At 34.2% G+C, this 22,013-nt stretch overlaps 3 protein-coding genes across 3 annotated transcripts; 1 reads left to right on the forward strand and 2 right to left on the reverse strand.

Annotated features, from left to right (window-relative positions):
• Positions 1-648: 648 nt before the first annotated feature.
• Positions 649-1,653, reverse strand: BDCG_17596 (uncharacterized protein; the record flags this gene model as incomplete). The annotated part of the gene is made up of 2 exons (XM_045426697.1): positions 649-707; positions 1,506-1,653. The coding sequence occupies 2 exons, from the start codon at positions 1,651-1,653 to the stop codon at positions 649-651; spliced, it is 207 nt and encodes a 68-aa protein (XP_045282224.1).
• A 9,978-nt stretch (positions 1,654-11,631) lies between these two features.
• BDCG_17597 (uncharacterized protein) lies at positions 11,632-11,943 on the forward strand (the record flags this gene model as incomplete). The annotated part of the gene is made up of 1 exon (XM_045426698.1): positions 11,632-11,943. The coding sequence occupies one exon, from the start codon at positions 11,632-11,634 to the stop codon at positions 11,941-11,943; it is 312 nt and encodes a 103-aa protein (XP_045282225.1).
• A 5,232-nt stretch (positions 11,944-17,175) lies between these two features.
• On the reverse strand, positions 17,176-18,480 carry BDCG_07614 (uncharacterized protein; the record flags this gene model as incomplete). Its single annotated transcript, XM_045423399.1, has 3 exons — positions 17,176-17,453; positions 17,961-17,997; positions 18,149-18,480. Coding segments are annotated over 3 exons (647 nt in total), but the record flags the coding sequence as incomplete, so codon positions are not given.
• Positions 18,481-22,013: the final 3,533 nt, after the last annotated feature.

Genomic DNA, 22,013 nt, shown 5'->3' on the forward strand with positions numbered 1-22,013 from the left:
TCTTTTCTGATAACAAGAGTGATGAGTAAGCAGATATATGAGTTAAAATTACTTACAGAATTAAAATCAATTCATTCTGTTTTTCACATTTTCTATTTGAAGCTCTATAAGCAATACTTCAGAGTGAAGCTGCCTTGACTGAATAATATTAAGATTGAGAGTGATACTGAATATCTTATGAAGAAAATATTGAATAAGTGAACACATTACAGCAAGCTTCAATATCTTATTAAATAAGAAGATTATTCATTGTCAGAGAATTCATGAAAATCACTTGAGTATTTGAAAAATGCTGAGAAAGAGATTGTAATCTATAAGATGACTAGTAGAGACTGTCTCATTACACATCAGAGACATTGAACAAGAAATACTACTTGAGACTTCTTGTTTTTCTCAAAGAGTTTTTTAGAGATGATCTCACAGTAATAAGCTGATGCCTTGTAGACTCTGTAACACTCTTCTTCTATTTTCTCTCAAAGAATTTTTAGAAGTTTAATAAGACTACATAAGTGTAAAATTCCTGAAGCAGTTAGAGAGAAGGAATATTTGAAATCAATAAAAAAGATTAATATTAATCAACTCATGAGCTGCTGCTATTCTAGTGAGGCTGCAGCCTGTTAAAAAAGTAAAAAGAGGAAATCTCAGAGCCTACTCATCAACAATCACACTCTCATCAAACTCATTCTTCACTGTTAAAGTCTCTGACACTGATATCTTTATCTGTCAAGAAGTTAGTGCTGCAGCACTGTAGAAGAGCATGCTACAGAAGAGTATGAAAGATACTGAAAGTATTAACTTATCAACTTACAAAGTATCTCAGTTATCTGTTTCAACTGAAGTGAGATTCTCTTCAATCAGTGATTAATCTCTGTGATACTTTCAATGATAATACTGACTAATCTCTTCTTGAGATCAGCTATTCTGAGATGTTTTTTCATCTCAGAGACTCACACTTTCATCTTCTTTTGCAGACAAGTAAGAGAGATCTTCTCAGTCTTGACAGAATTTATCAACACTTGAAGCTCTGAGACTCTCACTCTGTACTGCTTAAGTATCTAGACTTCTCATCAGAACTGACACAACATCTTTCTGTGAAGTAATACTTATAGAGAGATAGAAGTCATTGTTGCAGATGCAATGAAAATAATAGAAGTGAGAGAAGAGATAGATATATAAAATCCCTCTCTTCTTCAGCTGCTTGATGCAGTGCAGACAAGTAGTAATGCTGATCAGAGACTGTATCAGAGCCTTCTCACAGAGAGAAGATAAAGAAATCATGAGATTCTGCAGACTCAACTCAGCAGCATTTCAAGCAGGGCTTGAGTGTGTCATAGAAGGGGAACTACAGATTGAGCTTCTTGAAGCCACTGTCCCCAGAACCAAGCTCTCCCCAGGTTCCTCTTCAAATGATCACATGGGGTCATACATCACTGTATTGGCTGGGGGGGGGGGTGGCGTCACAACAGCGGCGGGGGGGGCAGAGGACAGACCAGACACAGACACACCAGCTGGCAGAAGGGACAACACCTCACTGCAGAGTACAGCAACTTCCACTGCAGCTGCAAGAGAAGCAGGAGAAGATGTGATGATGAAAGTGATACTCCCGCAGCTCATTAACACCACCACCTTCAACCTGGCTTTCTTGACAGCCATGGAGGCCGCCGCTGCACCACAAAGACATTTGTTACTCACTAGAAAATGTCAGAATAAGCTCTCTACTGTCCTTCAAGAATAATACTCCCATGCACTCACTATTGCAGATGGAGGGAAGGGGAGAAAAATGTGTCATGAGAGAGAAGAATCTTTCAAAAAAATCCTGTCACTACTGTTAGCTTTGCCTCTAAAACACATCACTTTTGCAGGGAATTTCATACATAGAACAGGATATATTGAGAGATCTGCAAGTCACTTATTAACTACATTTTTTCACATTTCAAATTGATATATAAGGAACCCACTTATCACACATTTGATTTGAATGAAGGTGAGAAAAGAAAGACCTACACAGTCAGCAGAAAAACTCATCTTTATGTCACATGCAGCACACACACTGTCAATCAGTTGACAACCATTGCTATACAATAAAGATAATTCCTAATCCAGTAATCTTGAGAACATAGAGACTATGTTCTTAAGAGAAAGAGCATTGTCACACTCTCAGCTGTGTCAAGACTCTGTTGCAGTTTCACACAGCTCATTGCTTCCATGTGAATAATTTCATCTCATCTGAACCAGTTTTCAACCACTCTATGACATCATTCAGATATATCATAGAAAGATCTGATTGATGAATATGAGAACTCTGCTTCTATATAAGGTCAGCAGATTACTTTTCCTTGATAGTGAGGTATCACTGAGATATCACTTCAGCTATTCTCACTTGAGAAATAAGAGAAGGTATTCCCTCATTGTCTATATAGAATAGCTAGATGCTGACTTCTTATGAAAGAAGTCAGTGATTCATTTTACTTCTACTGAAATATACATAAGAGTTACTGCATGCCTCATACAATCTTCTTAGTATACTAAGTATCATATCTGTGATATCCTCACAACAACTCTGTAGCCTACAAGCTTGCTATTCAAGCAAGATAGTCAAGCTCACTCACACAGCTTCCCAAACAACTTCCCCTACGTGTCGCCGCCGACTAGCCACCGCTTCGGTTCCGCCACGTTACACTGCTATTGATTATGCTACTGACTGGCCAGTCATGAAAGCAGTTTCAGAGATGATAGAGAAGATGATAACAAAGTTTCAACATGATAAGATCTATATCAACTATGAAATATCATATGAGATTCTAACTGATAATAGTGTGAATCTCATAGAAGAAGTGATGAGGCATTTTATAGATCAGTTACAGACAAGACATCATAGAACAACATTATATCATTCACAGATAAACAGAAAGATAAAATACTTGAATAGAATCTTAAGTAACATGCTGATGAAATATCTAGTGAGCAAGTCTATGAGATTATGAGATGAATATCTCAATCAGGCACTATTAACCATGCGAATTCAGCAGCATGCAGTCTTTAAGCATTTATCATTCTACCTGTTATATAGATTGCATCTGTACATTCTGAAGAATGCTTCAGAAAAGATGAGGAAGAAAACAGCAGTTGCAGACACAGCAGTTACAGACACAGAACTAAGATTGAAAGAGATCAGTCACACATGTATAAAAGCTAATAAGTTACTCCTGAACTGAGCAATTCAATTGAAAAGAATATGAGACTCACTAGTTAAGAAATCAAGTCTCAAGATGAGAACATGAGTTCTCATATACAATGAGAGTTCTGAGAAGTTTCAATCTAGATAATTTAAACTCTATAAAATACTCAAATCATATTCTCTGAAAACTTATGCATTGAAGAAATCAGAGAGATGAGTCTTATATAACTTAATCAATAATTCATAACTTATGAAAGCAAAGATGCAAGATCTGAGTGAATTATAATTATTCACAGCACTATTATCAGTGTTGAAAAAGAAGAGACTTATAATTGAAAAGTCTCACAAAGTAAGAGAAATTATAGACACTTATAAATCAGATGATCTCAATTATTTCAATCTTTTCACAATTATAAGAAAAGAATGAAAAGCAATGAAGAAATCAGATAAATATTATACTTCAATAAGTGATAAGACTGTAGTCAGTTATACAATAATGCATCACAGACAGCAGATACAATATGACAAAGAGCAGTCTCAAAGTAGCAGACTTGTATATGAGTCAGATTACAGAAGAAAAAAGAATTCAGAGTTGAATTTAACTGTTTATATCAGTTCAATTGTGAAGATTACAGAGAATGAACTATCTGAAATATCTGCAGATGTGTAAGATCAAGTCATCTCAATCTCTGAAGATACTCAGAGATCAGATAAGATTAGTTTCAATGAGCTGTTCACTGTAGTAGTCTGAGCAGGTGAAGAGAGACAGTATAATGCATGAGACAGAATCATAAAAGATGAAAGCTGCTGAACCTAGTCACTGAACACTGTATTATATAGAGATTGTATAAGAGTAGTGACTAGCAGATAAAGAAAAAGTGTAAGAAAAGAAAAGAGATAATGAATTAATTATCAACTGTAAGAGTCAGCTGTAAAAGATAAATGTTATCATATATATCTTATTTATTTTTATATATCATATATTTAAGCTATTTTCAACATCACATCATCTGAAAAACATCAAAAATAAAGAAAATCTCAAAACTCAAGATCTGTAAGAAATTTAAGAGCTGTAAGCTACTCTTACAATAATACTGTATATATCTCTGATTTCTCTACTGCTCTATATACAACATTAATATCATTTATCACAAGATTGACTGAAATGTCAATATAGAAATGTGTATCTGTATGTATAGAGAAATTGAAGAAGAGCACAGAACTCACAGAATCAGAAGTCAGAATAGAAAAGACAGAGATGAAAGAAACAGAAGAAGAAGAAGACACAGAACTGAATAAATGACAGTGAGAGTCACTCAGAGCTGAATACTTATAACTCAGTATGTGTACAATCTTTCTCACAGAGAAGAAAGAGAAAGTAATGAGAGAAGCTTAAGAGTGAAAGAGAGTAGTCTCAGCAGTGTTATCATCTTCAATTAAAATGATCTCTGACACTGAAGCAACTAAGAATCATTATTAGTATATGAAGATTACAAAATCAGAGATAAGAACAGTTACTGAACAAACACCTGCTGATCTTAGAGTTATACACATAATTACAACACATATGAGACTTCTCAGAAAGAGAGAGAGAGACACAGAGAAATACAGAAAGCAGAATACAGTATGTGAACAGCCTATTCTCACAATAACATTTCAGACAAGATATACAAGTCTTATACTCACAGATGTAAAAGAGTACAACATTCATATTTCTGTTTCTGAAAATATGAATATCTTTTGCCTGTATTATGAAGTCAGATAATAGATATTAGAGAATAGACTGATATGAATCTATTATTCTGAAGAAATTCATCAGAGTAGATATTCTCATAATATTGAACTTTACAGTTGTAAAAAGCTTCTTAATATCTGTGAATGCTATGACTTCATATACAGTAAAACTTATAATGATTTCTTCTAAGAACAGAAAAATCAGCATCAGAAAGAAAAGATGAAAAAGAAAAAGACTTACAATCTTAACACTGTTAAAGAGAGAAGTGATTCTCTGATATAAATAAATAATTACTTTATTATAAATATTTAAAATGAATATAATAATCAGTGTCTGTGACTGAGCTTCAGATAGTTATATTATACACAGTCTTTATACAATAAATAATAAATTATTCTGAGAGTCAGTAAGAAGGACAGAAGCATATATACTGAGAAACATAATTTATTAAGTCTATATAACATCTTCTTGAAACAGAGAGAGCTGATAACAAAAGCAGAGACAGTAAAACCAGAAGTAGCAGAAGTGAGAGTTGCGGGAACAGAGATAGCAGAAGCGGAAGAATCAGACACAGAGACAGATGTAGAAGATTAAGAGATAGCAGCAGAAGAGACAGAGAGAGACACAGAAGACCCGGCTATACATAACATGAACAATTTCTTCATTATCATGTTCTTCAGATTCTTGATCAATGATTCAATATTGAGTTCACTATTATCAGTGAATACAGATCTGTCAACATATGAAGATTCTATATGAATAAAAACAAATATATCAGCATCTGCATTCATGCAAAATCATGCTAGAAAACACAATCAGAAACCTGTTGAGAAGAAAACAGTTGAGAACATATAAGAAGATGAAGAAGATGTGTTATTTATAATAATATGTTCTGACAATTATTAGAAGATAAATAAGTTCAGTCATATTTCATAATGTGTTACACTTACTGCTAACAAACTGCCTGATATAAGCACTACAATGACACTTGTTATGAAAATAAGAGGCCATCATCAGAAATGCATACAATGTGATAGATAAACAGATAGAAGATGTGAATAGAAGAAGAAACAGTAATCTGAGATAAAATGATAATAATATTCAATGATGACAATGATGAAGAAGATGATTGAAGAATGAGAAAAGTTAGTGAATAAGTGATGTAATATAGTGAAAGTTTCTTTATAAGAGTGTACATAGAACACTAGCTACATCAGAGATAGATTATATAATTATAAATACTAGTGACATGCTAATCTGCATGAAGCTAGAGTGAATATTATAGTCACATGAGTGTAACTGAATCTGATGAGAGAGAATGTAATTCAGAAGAATATACAACTGTCAGATAATAACACAGCCGCTTCTGAACTTGCTTACAAGTGTAAAGAGGTCATAGCGGCTGCTAATTAATTTAGTGTATGATATATAAGAAGCCGGTGTACGTCTGTAATTATACACTGACTCAAGCAATCTTTGAATCACAATATTTCCTGAAATATATTAATATTGTAAAAGAGAGTGTTACTAAATTACATTATCAGATAATATTATTAAAAATATATTAATATTATGAATATTAATGTTGAAAAAATGTTGATACTTATACATTATAGTGATTTGTGAATCATGATAGTTAAATATATATAAATATATATATATTATTCCTGACTTGATTACAACTTGTATAATAATTTTTAAAAACTTAAAATTAATTTCAATTATTAATAATTATGAACTTATAATTAACTAATATAAAAAGAAAAAAACTTTTTCTACTTATTATCTTTCTTCTCTTTCTCATTCTTCTTATCATTCTTTATAATTCACTTCTTATTCTTCTTCTTCTTCTTCTTCTTCTCATCTGAGATGATAATCATCTCAAAATCTCTCTTCACTGTCTTCTCAGAGAAGGGTTTCTGCTGCTCTCTCTTAGTCAGGTCAATCTATATCTCAAAATCCCGCATTTTCTGATCTGCTGTCTCGGGTTTCATCTCAGTAGTAAGCAGATTGATATACTCAGAGAGCTGAGCTGTCTTCTCAATATTCTGAATTATGAAGCATATTCAAGACCTGAACAAGGCCTTAATTCTCTTCTTCTCTGTCAGCTTCTGCTAATTAATTAGAGAACAGAAGTATTATCAAAAATTATTATCTCTTAATAAATAAAAAACTTACCAGTTTTGACTTCTTTATTTTCTACTTCAATACTCTCTTAATCTTCTTCTATTATTACTTATTTATAGTAACACTCTTCTTCTCTCTCTCTCTCTTCATCTTAGTCTCAAATCATTCTCAGAACTTCTTCTGATTTCATCACTACTGTATGAGACTCTTTACTGTCTTCTTCTTCAATCTCTCACAGACAGTGTCATCTGTATTATTTCTATACTTAGTTCAGTCTAAATCTATCAGAAGTGTTACTTAAAATCATTATCATTCTACTCTTTTACAGAGTCTCTTCAAGGTATTATAACATGTCTTACAATCTGTCTTCTCTCACTTGAACATCTTCTTCTTCTCTCTCTTTAATCTGTGATAGTACTCACGCGTCTTGATAGTCTGCAGAACTGCAGAATATTTGAAGAGAGATAATATAATTGATTTCAGTGAGTGTTAAAGAGAGATAAAGACAGAAGAGATGATCAGAAATGATATGATAATAATAATAATAGTAATGATAATGATGATAATAATAATAATGATAGTGATGATAATGATGATGATAATAATAATAATGATAATAATGAAAGAAGAAGTGCATTGAAATATATTACTGACTTATCAAATATAAAGAGACTTAAAGAAAATATTAACAGCTTTCAGCAATGTACAGAAACAGCTACAGTGTTACATAGCAATATTATCTTTATTTAATACATACACTATTGATATTCTTTGTATACAGTTATCATATAATCTGTATCAGAGATACATGCAGAAAACAGATCTTTATTACTAGAATAAATAATTGCAGTAATTCTCTGTTTTTATATTATAAAGAAAAGTTATTCTTATTTCTTTCTTCTCTCTTTTCTCTTCTTCAATCAATCACTAATTTCAAGCTGATATGAAAACTATTAAAACACTCTCAGAAACTCTTAAATTGAAGAGTATGAATTAATCAAATTTTAAATATAGAAGAAATCAAATTATTTTCTACAGATTCAATTATTCATCTTCTTCTCAAATAAAACAGCAGTCATGTCCCTTCTCCCTCTTAATCAAATAAAACATGGCCCGTGAAAAGCGAGTATCATGTTAGGTTATAATGATCAACACGGCCTCAGCATGCAGAGCTGTATATGCGCAGTGTGTGCTGAACTGAGAGACTGTGTGAGTTGTAAATCAGCAGCAGCATCTCAGAGAGAGCTGTGCAGTGTGAGAAAGCTGCAATTCTCAGCTACATGCACAGAGAATAAATTACTGCAGTAAGTGCATATGCATTAAAGTAATACTTTTTAATAATACTCAGTCTCTGATATAATGAAAATAGAGTCTCTTCATAAGATTCATTTCTATCAGAAGTCAGAAGATCTTATATTTCTCAAGATTATCTTTATACATCTTATCTGTGAAATTAATAAAGAGAATCATTGATTTCAGTGTTCTACTCTTAATGTTATTCAAGTGACAGCAGAGTTCACTCTGATCACACTTTTTAAGTGTATATTTTTTAATTATTCACATTTATATAGATATATACTGATTATTTATTAGATAATATTAAGATAATAACTCATCACAGCTGTGTTATTCTCACTATAAAAAATATATAATTGATAATAAATATTGTAAAGACTCTGAGAAGTAAGTATTTTAAAAGTGCTGCAGCTCTATAATCTTGATTTTTTTTTGTTTTTATTTTTTGTTTTTTTCTTTTTCTTTTCTTTTTTTTTTTCTTTCTCTTTCTTTCTCTTTTTTTCTTTCTCTTCTTTTTTTCTTTCTCTTTTTTTTTTTTTTGTTATGATTTTTTCTTGTTGTTTTGTTTTTTATTTTTTTGTTATTTTTTGTATTTTATATTTTTTTTTAATTAAAATGATATTAATTATGATCTGTATTCAGAAAAGTAATAATATTTGATAATACTCTCTATTAAATTTTCAACAAATAAACACTATGTTATTGTGATTCAAAGATTGCTTAAGTCAGCGTATGATTACAGGCGTACGCCGGCTTCTTATATATTGTAATATCGTACACTAAATTAATTAGTAGCTGCTATGACCTCTCTTTACATTCATATGCTAGTAGTTTGAAAGTGACTGTGTTATTATCTGACAGTTGTATGTTCTTCTGAATCACATTCTCTCTCATCAGATTCAGTCACACTCATGTGATCATATCATACACTCTAGCTTCATGCAGATTAGCTTGCTACTAGTGTTTCATAATTGTATGACCTATCTCTGATTCAGCTAGCATTTTATATACACTCTTATAAAGAAACTTTCACTATATTACATCACTTATTCACTAACTTTTCTCATTCTTCAATTATCTTCTTCATTATTATCATTATCAAATGTCATTATTATTCAAGATTTCTACCTCTTCTTCTGTTCAACTCTTTCTATCTGTTTATCTATCATATTGTACATGTTTCTGGCAATGATCTCTCATTTTCACAACAAGTGTTATCATAGTACTCATATCAGGCAGTTCATTAGCAGTAAGTGTAACACATTGTGAAATGTAATCAGAACTTGTTTATCTTCTAACAATTGTCAGAACATACTATTATAAATGACATATCTTCTTCATCTTCTTATACACTCTCTTCATCTTCTCATATGCTCTTAACTGTTTCTCTTCTCAGCGGGTTTCTGATTGTGTTTTCTGGCATGATTTTACATGAATGCAGATGCTGATATGTTGTTTTTATTCATGTAGAATCTTCATGTGTTGACAGATCTGTATTCACTGATAATAGTGAACTCAATGTTGAATCATTGATTGAGAACTTGAAGAATGTGATAATGAAGAAATTATCTGTGTCATGTATAACTGAGTCTTCTATATCTCTCTCTGCTCTCTCTGTTTCTTTCTCTACTGCTCTCTCTCAATCTTGAACATCTATCTCTGTGTCTGGTTCTCCCGCTTCTGCTACCTCTGTTTTCACAATTCTCACTTCTGTCACTTCTGGTTTTATCATCTCTGCTTTTGTGACCAGCTCTTCCTGTTTCAAGAAGATGTTATATAGGCTTAATGAATTATATCTCTCAGTGTATATACTTCTGCTCTTCTTACTAACTCTCAGAATAATTTATTGTATAAAGACTGTATATAATATAACTATCTGAAGCTTGATCACAGATGCTGATTATTATATTTATTTTAAATATTCATGATAAGATAATTGTTTATTTATATCAGAGAATCATTTCTTCTCTTAACAGTGTTAAGATTGTAAATCTTTTTCTTTTTTATATTTTCTTTCTAACACTGATTTTTCTGTTCTTAGAAAAAATTGTTATGAGTTTTACTGTGTATAAAGTCATAATATTCACAGATATTAAGAAGCTTTTTATAACTGTAAAGTTTAATATTGCAGAGATATTCACTCTGATGAATTTCTTTAGAATAATAGATCTGTATCAGTCTATTCTCTGATATCTGTTATCTGACTTCATAATGCAGATAAAAGATATCTGTGTTTTTAGAAATGAGAATGCAGATGTTGTACTCTTTTACATCTGTGAGTGTGAGACTTATACATCTTGTCTGAGATGTCATCATAGAAATGAGCTGTTTATATACTGTGTTCTGCTTTCTGTATTTCTCTGTGTTTCTCACTCTCTTTCTGAGAAGCCTTGTATATGTTGTAATTGTGTGTACAATTCTAAGACTAGCAGGTGTTCATTCAGTAATTGTTATCTCTGCTTTTACAATTTTTATATGCTAACAATGATTCTTAGTTGCTCTGATATCAGAGATCATTCTAATTGAAGATAATAATACTGCTGAGACTACTCTCTTTCACTCTTAAGCTTCTCTCATTGCTTTCTCTTTCTCTTCTGCAGAGAAGATTGTGTGTATACTAGATTATAAGTGTTCAGTTGTGGTTCGGAAGAACGTACGACCGTCGGATAATAACGCGGCCGCTTCCGAACTACTAGCGTACGCGTACGAATGTAAAGGGGCCCTAGCGGCCGCTAATTAATTTAGTGTATGAGATTCAATATATAAGAAGCCGGCGTACGCCTGTAATCATACACTGGCTTAAGCAACCTTTGAATCACATCTGGTAGCATGTCTAAAAACCAGTGAGAAGCGCAGGCTCCTCCAGGGTGTGATAATTCCACCTACAAAGTGATTCATAGTTATTATGCCAGTGTGGTCCTAGAATGCCTCAAAAGATAGTGTATGAAGGGCAGTGAGTGAAAGAGCATCTGATTGATGCTGCTTCACTTGTTGGGGGAAAACTCCACACCCAGGCGAATGCCACATATGTGAACAGATGAGGTGTGAGAAAAGGGATGGGAGCAGTGAACCAGATTCAAAGAAGACTGCTCTTCACCCAAAGGGATAAAAGAGGGGGGTGGCCATCACCGGAGTTGTATAATGATAACAGAGTGATATAGCAATATAACAATATAGCAATATAATGATACAGTGATAATGATAGACATTGTACAATCAATGAGAAACCACTGAAATGAATATCTTTTCTAGCTGATATGAACAACACCCTTCTCTGCTATCTGAACTGGAAGGTATGCAGAACCTCTCAGAGAGTTTACTTGAAGCAGTAAGAAAAGCAGCTGAGACTGCTGAACTGAAATTGAAGCTCTGTACACATATGAGGATTCTAAACAAGATCAAGGCCTTGTGTACACAGTGGCAGGCTGAGACAGAGGTCAAACAACAATTGACATTCACTGTGAATCAAGCATTCACTATGAAGAGCTTCACTGATGCAATCACCATCATCAATAAGAATAGAGAAAACCAGATCTTAGGCCTGCAGCAGAAGATCAAATGTTTACACAGACAGATGACTACACTGAATCTGAAGATCTCATCATGATTGTTCACAACCTCTTCAGAAGTGTACACATTATCAGAGATCACTGTGCAGAATGAGAATCTGAGTATGAAATATATCAAGCTGAGAGATCTGCTGAAGTCATCAAGCTTCAATGACAATTAAAAAAATGATGCTGCAATCAGCTGACTAAGTCAGATGTAATTATATTATCAGATTAAACATGAACTCACAGACAGACAGTCAATGAAATTTCAATAAGTCTTAAGATCTACTGTATTTCTACACAGAAAAGCAAAGTCATTATGAATAACTGATGAAAAGATGAACCTCACAGACCTGAAGTGATATTCATTCTCATAAACATGAAATGAGTTTTCCAAGTGAATCTTGCACAACTTTGAGAAAGTGAATGTATAAGACAAGTGTTATGAACACTTCACTGAGTGTAGACAAGTGAATAATCTTACATTATACTTCACATACTTCAGCTTATACTATCTTGTGTTGAATGAAGAGCTTTCAACATCTTTCTATTTACAGATCTTCATCCATGATCTTACATCTGAGTTGAGAGTGAAATGAAAATGCTTAATCTCACAGTCAGACACAGTGAAGGAAGCATACAACATTCTCATTGTACAGGAACAAGTAAGTCAATTGTGACAGAAAATACTGCAATTGAGTATGTCTCAGCAGAGAACAGATAATCAGACTTCTATAACATAAGTCACACACTCAGACACAATGAATCTAGATCTGAATGTCATTGCTAAAGCATTAAATTCTCTGAAAAAGAGATTCTCTGAGTGAAAATCTTGATGTTGTAAGCATCAAGCTTGCTTCAACTGCAGATGTCAAAATCATGATACAAAAGATTGCACTCAGCATGTGCAGTCAAGAGAAGCAAGAGAGTCAAAAAACTAGCAGAATCAGTGAGCTCAGAGGCACTCACTGATATTCTATGAAAAGCCTTCAAAGTGAAAGAGATGCCTGTGTTAGATGACTCTCTGAATCCTGTGAATGCAAAGAAGAAGCAGGCTCCTGAATGGGGTGCAGGCACGGATGATGAAGTGAACACTCACCTCAATGCCTTGAGGCCTGAAATGTTAATGTATAGAGGGCACTTGAGTAAGAATTGAGAGATGGCTGCAAAAGTGTTAGCAGACACAGAAGCTTCTACACAATATATTGATAATCATATGATCTGAAGATTGAAAGAGGTTCACTGAGTGAAGGATTTCTGACACATAAGATTATCTGATAATTGATATTTAATATCATCTGCAAGAGTAAGAGTTCCCTTGCACTTCAGAGAATGATCTTGCTATATTTGGGTGTGAGAGCTGCAGAATGTGGAATACAATCTTATTCTCAGACTCAATTGATTTCAAAGGTTCAATTCACAGATTCAATGATGTACATGTCATATGCAGTTGACTGATAGAAAGAAAATGATTCATACAATTCTATCAACTGATATGAGAAGAACATTTCACACCCCTGGTATAGAAGGGTTAAATCTGCTTACACATCAATAAGCAAAGAGAATGATTTGCAAGACCTCATCTGAAAGCATTCTGTATGTTATATGGGACCTGAAAGTGAAGGAAACTAAGATAAAGAATATGTGAGAGAACAAGCATATGAAGAAGCTTCTGAAGAAGCATAGAAAGATCTTCTGAACAGACCTTTCACTGAAATTGTCACTGAAATGAGGATTCATACATGAGATTGACATGGGGGATGCAAAACCAGTCAATCAGAACACATACTTCCTGTCACAAATGCATCTTGAAGAACAGAAGCATCAGATCACCAACCTTCTAGAACATAGTCTCATACAACCCTTATCAAGCGTGTGAGGCTTTCCAGTTCTATTCATGAAAAAGGCAGGTGAAGAGTGACAGATGTGTATTGATTATTAAGCACTTAACAAGCTTACAATCAAGAATGAATATTCACTGTCATGAATTCAATAACAGTTGAATATGATCAGAAACACCTGATATCTATTGAAGATTGATCTTCTCTCAGAATACTGGCAGATCTGTGTAGATGAACTGTCAGTCCTGTGAACCATGTTTAATACACAATAAGAGAAGTTTGAATTCCTAGCAATGTCATTCAGTCTGACAAATGCACTCATCATCTTTCAAATGATGATGAATACAATTCTTCATAAACAGAATGAAACCTCATGCCTTGTATACCTCAATGACATCCTAGTCTTTTCAAACTCATATGATGAATATCTGAAGCATTTCAATGAAGTGCTTACAACTCTGGCAGAGTATAAGCTCTATATCAAATCAACCAAGTGTGTGTTTGAAACAGAAGAGTTGAAGTTTGTGAGACATGTAGTGAGTGATGACTGTATACACCTCATTCTGAAGAAATTGAATGTCATAGCAAATTGACCGCGGCTGAGGAACATATACCATGTATGACAGTTCCTTGAGTTGGCCTCATATTACTGCAGGTTCATCAAGGATTTTGCATGAATATCTGCATCACTCTCAGATCTCTTAAGAGAAATGAATGTAAATCTGTGAAAGAAGAAGTTTCATTCAATCATCTGAAATGCTGCATGCAAAGAGGCTTTTCTCACACTGAGAGAATGTGTAACAACATCTTCAGTGCTTATTCAATCAGATTGTAATAAACCTTTCTACATCAAGATGAATGCATCTGAATGAGCTATCAGAGGCACTCTTCTACAGATGAGCAAGAACAGCAAGCTGCACCTGGTAGCATATGATGGTAGAAAACTATCGGGCGCCGAGCTCAATTACCCAGTGTATGAAAAGGAATTGCTAGTGATCAAGCACACGCTGGCATTGTGAGATAGATATATCAACAACAGGCATACAACAATGATAATCACAGATCATAAAAGCCTTGTCTATCTATAATCAACAACAAAACCTTTCAAATGCTTAGCATGTTGAATCTCAGAGTTTCAAGTGTACAATCTTCATATCAAATACTGAAAAGGATCAGATGCAGTGATACCTGACACAATCAGTTGCAGACCTGATTTCATGGATGAGGGTTCTGCAAACCAGGTACAAGAGATGTTCATGTTAAACACACTGAGGAAATGCAAGGAATCAGAATGAGTGAATATCATGATCTCTCACTTGAAGAATGACAAGATGTTGAATGACAAGTGTCTTATAAAAGTAGTAGAAGAGATACTTCTGAACTTCAAGCTGAGGAAATTGAAAAACAATATTGTGCTTTATCACAATCTAGAATACATAGAAGCTCTCTATCTAAAACCTTCATTTCAACACAACTTGATGGCTCACATGCATAAAGAATTCAGTCACTTAGAAAGCTCTGAACTCATGAGCATACTCAAACCAAGAGTATACTGGCCAAGCATGGCTGAGGACATTCAGATGTATGCTCACAAGTGCCTGAATTGCTAGGTCACAAAAGAATCTAAAAAAGGGTTAGAATGTGAAGAAGTATAACATCAGGTGGAGTGTACAATACAATCATTTGAATGATGAGAGGTGAACCTCATAGACATATTACTGTGAACATTAAATGAAAATTGATGAATAATCACTGCTATTGACTACACTACTGGCTGGCCAGTCATGAAAGCAGTTTCAGAGGTGACAGAGAAGGTGATGATGAAGTTTCTACATGATGAGATCTATATCAACTATGAAATACTGCATGAGATTCTAACTGATAACAGTGTGAACCTTGTAGAAGGAGTGATGAGGCATTTCATGAGCCAGTTATAGACAAGACATTGTAGAACAACATTATATCACCTGCAGATGAATGAAAAGGTGGAATGCTTGAATGAAATCTTAGGCAACATGCTGATGAAATATCTAGTGAGCAAGCCTACAAGATTATGAAATGAATATCTCAGACAGGCGCTATTAGTCACACAAATTCAGCAGTATGCAGTCATCAAGTGTTCACTATTCTATCTGTTGTATGAATTGCATCCACGCATTTCAGAGAATGCTTCAGAAAAGATGAGGAAGAAAACAGCAGTTACAGACACAGCAGTCATGAACACAACAGTCACAGACATGAAATCAAGATTGAAAGAGATCAGCCATGCATGTACAAAAGCTAACAAGTTACTTCTGAACTGAGCAATTCAATCAAAAAGAATATGAGACTCACTTGTTAAGAAATTGAGTCTCAAGATGAGAATGTGAGTTCTTGTATGCAATGAGAGTTCTGAGAAGTTTCAATCTAGGTGGTTTGAGCCATATAAAATACTCAAATCACATTCTCTGAGAACATACACATTGAAAGAATCAGAGGGATGAGTCTTACATAACTTAATCAATAATTCATGACTTATGAAAGTAAAGATTCAAGATCTGAGCAGATTATGATCATCTACAGCACTATTATCAGTGTTGAAAAAGAAGAGACTTATAATTGAAAAGCCTCACAAAGTAAGAGAAATCATAGACACTTATGAATCAGATAATCTCACTTATTCTGATCTTTTCATGATTACAAGGAAAGAATGGAAAGAAATGAAGAAATCAGGTGAATATCACACTTCAATAAGTGATGAGACTGTAGCTGATTGTATAATAATGCACTGCAGACAGTGAGCACAATGCAGCAAAGAGCAGTCTCAAAGTAGCAGACTTGCATGTGAGTCAGGTCACAGAAAAAAAAGAGATTCAGAGTTGAATTTGACTGTTTACACCAGTTCAATCACAGAGATCACAGAGAATGAACTATCTGAAACATCTGTGAATATGTGAGACCAAGTCATCTCAACCCCTGAGAATGCTCAGAGATCAGATGAGGTCAGTTTTGATGAATTGTTCACTGTAGTGGTCTAAGCAAGTGAAGAGAGACAGTATAATGCATAAGACAGAATTATAAAAAGTTAGAAGCTGCTGAACCTAGTCACTGAATGCTGTATTATATAGAGGTTGTGTAAGAGTAGTGACTAGCAGATAGAGAAAAAGTGTAAGAAAAGAGATAATGAATTGATCACTAACTGTAAGAGTCAGCTGCAAAAGACAAATGTTATCATACACATCTCATTCATTTTTATATGTCATATATTTAATCTATTTCCAATGTCACATCACCTGAAAAACATCAAAAATAAAGAAAATCTCAAAACTCAAGGTCTGTAAGGAATTTGAGGGCTGTAAGCTGCTCTTACAACAATACTGTGCATGTCTCTGATTCCTCTACTGCTCTGTGTATAACATTAATGTCATTTATTGCAAGATTGGCTGGAATGCCAATATAGGAATGCACATGTGTATGTGTAGAGAAATTGAAGAAGAGCGCAGGACCTGCAGGACCAGGAGCCAGGGCAGAGGGAGTGAAGGTAGAAGAAACAGAAGGAGGAGGAGATGCAGGACTGAATGAACAACAGCGGGAGCCACCCAGAGCTGAATGCTTATGACTCAGTGTGCGCACAACCTTTTCCACAGAGAAGGGAGAGAAAGTGATGAGAGGAGCTTGAAGATGAGAGGGAGTAGTCTCAGCAGTGTTGTCATCTTTGATCAGAATGGCCTCTGACACTGGAGCAACTAAGAACCATTATTAGTGTATGAAAATCACAAAATCAGAGATGAGAACAGTTACTGAATGAACACCTGCTGGCCTTAGAGTTGTATGTGCAATTACAACATGCATGAGGCTTCTCAGGAAGAGAGAGAGAGACATGAGGGAATGCAGAAAGCAGAACACAGCATGTGAATGACTCATTCTCACAACAACATCTCAGACAAGGCATATGAGTCTCACGCCTGTGGGTGTAAAAGAGTATAACATCTGTGTTTCTGTTTCTGAAAACATGGATATCTTTTGCCTGCACTATGAAGTCAGATAACAGATGTCAGAGAATAGGCTGATATGAATCTATCATTCTGAAGAAATTCATCAGAGTGAATATCTCTGTGATGTTGAACTTTACAGTTATAAAAAGTTCCTTGATGTCTGTGAACATCACAACTTCATGCACAGTAAAACCTATAATAATTTCTTCTAAGAACAGAAAAATCAGCATCAGATCAAAAAGATGAAAAGAAAAAGACTTATGATCTCAACACTGTTGAGAAGAGAAGTGATTCTCTGATATGAATAAATGATTGTCTCATCATGAATATTTAAAATGAATGTAATAATCAGTGTCTGTAATCAAGCTTCAGATAGTTGTGTTGTATGCAGTCTTTATACAATAAATTATTCTGAGAGTTGATAAGAAGGGTGAGAGTGTACACACTGAAAGATGTGGTTCATTAAGCCTATGCAACATCTTCTTGAAATGAGAAGAGCTGGTAACAAAAGCAGAGACAGTAAAACCAGAAGTAGCAGAAGTGGGGATTGTGGGAACAGAGGTAGCGGGAGCGGGAGAACCAGACACAGAGACAGGTGTAGAAGATTGAGGGAGAGTGGTGAAGAAAGGAACAGAGGGGGCAGAAGAGGATGCAGGAGACCTGGTCACACATGATACAGATAATTTCTTTATTATCACATTCTTCAAGTTCTTGATCAATGATTCAACATTGAGTTCACTATCATCAGCAGACACAGATCTGTCAACATGTGAAGATTCTATATAAATAAAAACAAACATATCAGCATCTGCATTCATACAAATCATGTCAGAAAACACAATCAGGAACCCGCTGAGAGAGGAATGATTGAGAGTGTATAAGAAGGTGAAGAGAGTGTATAAGAAGGTGAAGAAGATGTGTCATTCATAGTAGTATGTTCTGACAATCATTAGAAGATAAACAAGTCCTGATCACATTTCACAATGCATTATACTTACTGCTAACAAACTGCCTGATATGAGCACTACAATGACACTTGTTGTGAGAACAGGAGGCCATTGTCAGGAATGTGTACAATGTGATAGATAAACAGATGAAAAGAGTTGAACAGGAGAAGGGGCAGGAATCTTGAATGAGATAGTGATATTCAATGATGATAATGATGAAGAAGATGGTTGAAGAATGAGAAAAGTTAGTGAATAAGTGATGTAATATAGTGAAAGTTTCTTTGTGAGGGTGTATGCAGGACACTAGCTGAATCAGAGATAGGTCACACAATCATGAAACACTAGTGGCGAGCTAATCCACATGAAGCTAGAGTGTACAATATGGTCACATGAGTGTGACTGAATCTGGTGAGGAAGGATGTGGTTCGGAAGAACGTACGACTGTCGGATAATAACGCGGCCGCTTCCGAACTACTAGCGTACGCGTATGAATGTAAAGGGGCCCTAGCGGCCGCTAATTAATTTAGCGTACGAGATTCAATATATAAGAAGCCGGCGTACGCCTGTAATCGTACGCTGGCTTAAGCAACCTTTGAATCACACAGTTCTGAGTGACTTCTGCTGTCATTTGTCTGATTCTGTGTCTTCTTCTTCTTCTATTTCTTTCATCTCTGCTCTCTCTACTCTGACTTCTGATTCTGTGAGTTCTGTGCTCTTCTTCAATTTTTCTATGTGTATGTGTACATATTTCTATATTGACATTTCAGTCAATCTTGTGATAAATGACATTAATATTATACACAGAGTAGTAGAGAAATCAGAGACATATATAGTGTTATTATAAGAGCAGCTTACAGCTCTTGAATCTCTTGCAGATCTTGAGTTTTGAGATTTCCTTTATTTTTGATGTTTTTCAGATGATGTGGCATTGAAAATAGATTAAACATATAATGTATGAAAATAAATGAAGTATGTATAATAACATTTGTCTTTTACAGCTGACTCTTACAGTTGATAATTAATTCATTATCTCTTTTCTTTTCTTACACTTTTTCTTTATCTGCTAGTCACTACTCTTACACAATCTCTATATAATACAGTGTTCAGTGACTAGATTCAGTAACTTTCATCTTTTGTAATTCTTTCTCATACATTATACTGTCTCTCTTCACTCACTCAGATCACTACAGTGAACAGCTCATTGAAACTAATCTCATCTGATCTCTGAGCATTCTCAGAAATTGAGATGACTTGATCTCACATGTCTGTGAATGTTTCAGATAGTTTATTCTCTGTGATCTCTGCAATTGAACTGATGTAAACAGTTAAATTCAACTCTGAATTTCTTTTTCTTCTACAATCTGACTTATATACAAGTCTGCTGCTTTGAGACTGCTCTTTACTGCATTGCATCTGCTATCTGCAGCATATTATCATACAATCAGCTACAGTCTTATTACTTATTAAAGTGTGACATTCATCTGATTTCTTCATTACTTCTTATTCTTTTCTTATAATTGTGAAAAGATTGAAATAAGTGAGATCATCTGATTTGTAAGTGTCTATGATTTCTCTTACTTTGTGAGACTTTTCAATTGTAAGTCTCTTCTTTTTCAACACTGATAATAGTGCTGTGAATAATTATAATTCACTCAGGTCTTACATCTTTGCTTTCATAAGTTATAAATTATTGATTAAGTTGTATAAGACTCATCTCTCTGATTCTTTCAATACATATGTTCTCAGAGAATGTGATTTAAGTATTTTATATGATTCAAATCATCTAGATTGAAACTTCTCAGAACTCTTGTTATATATAAGAACTCATGTTTCTATCTTGAGACTCAATTTCTTAATAAGTGAGTCTCATATTCTTTTCAATTGAATTGCTCAGTTCAGAAGTAACTTGTTAGCTTTTGCATGTGTGTGACTGATCTCTTTCAATCTTGATTTCACATCTGCAACTGTTGTATCTGCAACTGCTACTGCTGTATCTGTAACTGCTGTTTCTGCTGTGTCTGCAACTGCTGTTTCTGCTGCATTTGCAACTGCTCTCTCTCTCACCTTTTCTGAAGCATTCTCCGGGATGCGCGGATGCAATTCATACAACAGGTAGAATGATAAACACTTGAAGACTGCATGCTGTTGAATTCATGTGATCAATAGCACCTGCTCGAGATATTCATCTCATAGTCTTATAGACTTGCTCACTAGATATTTTATCAGTATGTTGCTCAAGATTTCATTCAAGTGTTTCATCTTTTCATTCATTTGTGAATGATATGACATTGTTCTACAATGTCTTGTCTGTAACTGGCTCATGAAATGCCTCATCACTTCTTCTATGAGATTCACATCATTATCAGTTAGAATCTCGCGCGGTATTTCATAGTTGACATAGATCTCATCATGTAGAAACTTCATTATCATCTTCTCTATCATCTCTGAAACTGCTTTCACAACTGACCAGTCAGTAGCATAATCAATAGCAGTGATTATTCATCAATTTTCATTTGATATTCACAGTAATATGTCTATGAGATTCACTCTTCATCATTTAAACAGTTGTATTATACACTTTATCTGATGTTGTACTTTCTCACATTCTAATCCTTTCTTAGATTCTTTCAGAATCTGATAATTCAGACACTCATGAGTGTACATCTGAATGTTCTCAGCTATGCTTGGCCAGTATACTCTTGATTTAAGTATACTCATGAGTTCAGAGCTTTCTAAGTGACTGAATTCCTTATGCATGTGAGTCATCAAGTCATGTTAAAATGAAGATTCTATATAGAGAGCTTCTCTGTATTCTAGATCATAGTAAAGCATAACATCATTTTCATTTTTCAATTTCCTCAGCTTGAAGTTCAGAAGCATCTCTTCTACTACTCTTGTAAGACACTTGTCATTCAACATCTTATCATTCTTTAAGTGAGAGATCATGATATTCATTCATTCTGATTTCTTGCATTCTCTCAGCACATTTAACATCAACATTTCTTGTACCTGATTTGCAGAACTCTCACTCATGAAATCAGGTCTGTGACTGATTGCATCAGGTATTATTACATTCAATCTCTTTCAGTATTTAATATGAAGATTGTATACTTAGAACTCTGAGATTCAACATGCTAAGTATTTGAAAGGTTTTATTATCAATTATAGATAGATAAGACTTTCATGATTCATGATCATCATTGTCATATGCCTGTTATTAATATATCTATCTCACAATGCTAGTATGTGCTTAATCACTAGCAATTCCTTTTCATGTACTGAGTAATTGAGCTCAGTGTCTGATAGTTTTCTATCATTGTATGTCATCAGATGCAGCTTGCTGTTCTTACTCATCTGTAGAAGA

The sequence above is a fragment of the Blastomyces dermatitidis genome (genome assembly GCF_000003525.1).
Source record: "Blastomyces dermatitidis ER-3 genomic scaffold supercont1.9, whole genome shotgun sequence".
Lineage (NCBI taxonomy): Eukaryota > Fungi > Ascomycota > Eurotiomycetes > Onygenales > Ajellomycetaceae > Blastomyces > Blastomyces dermatitidis.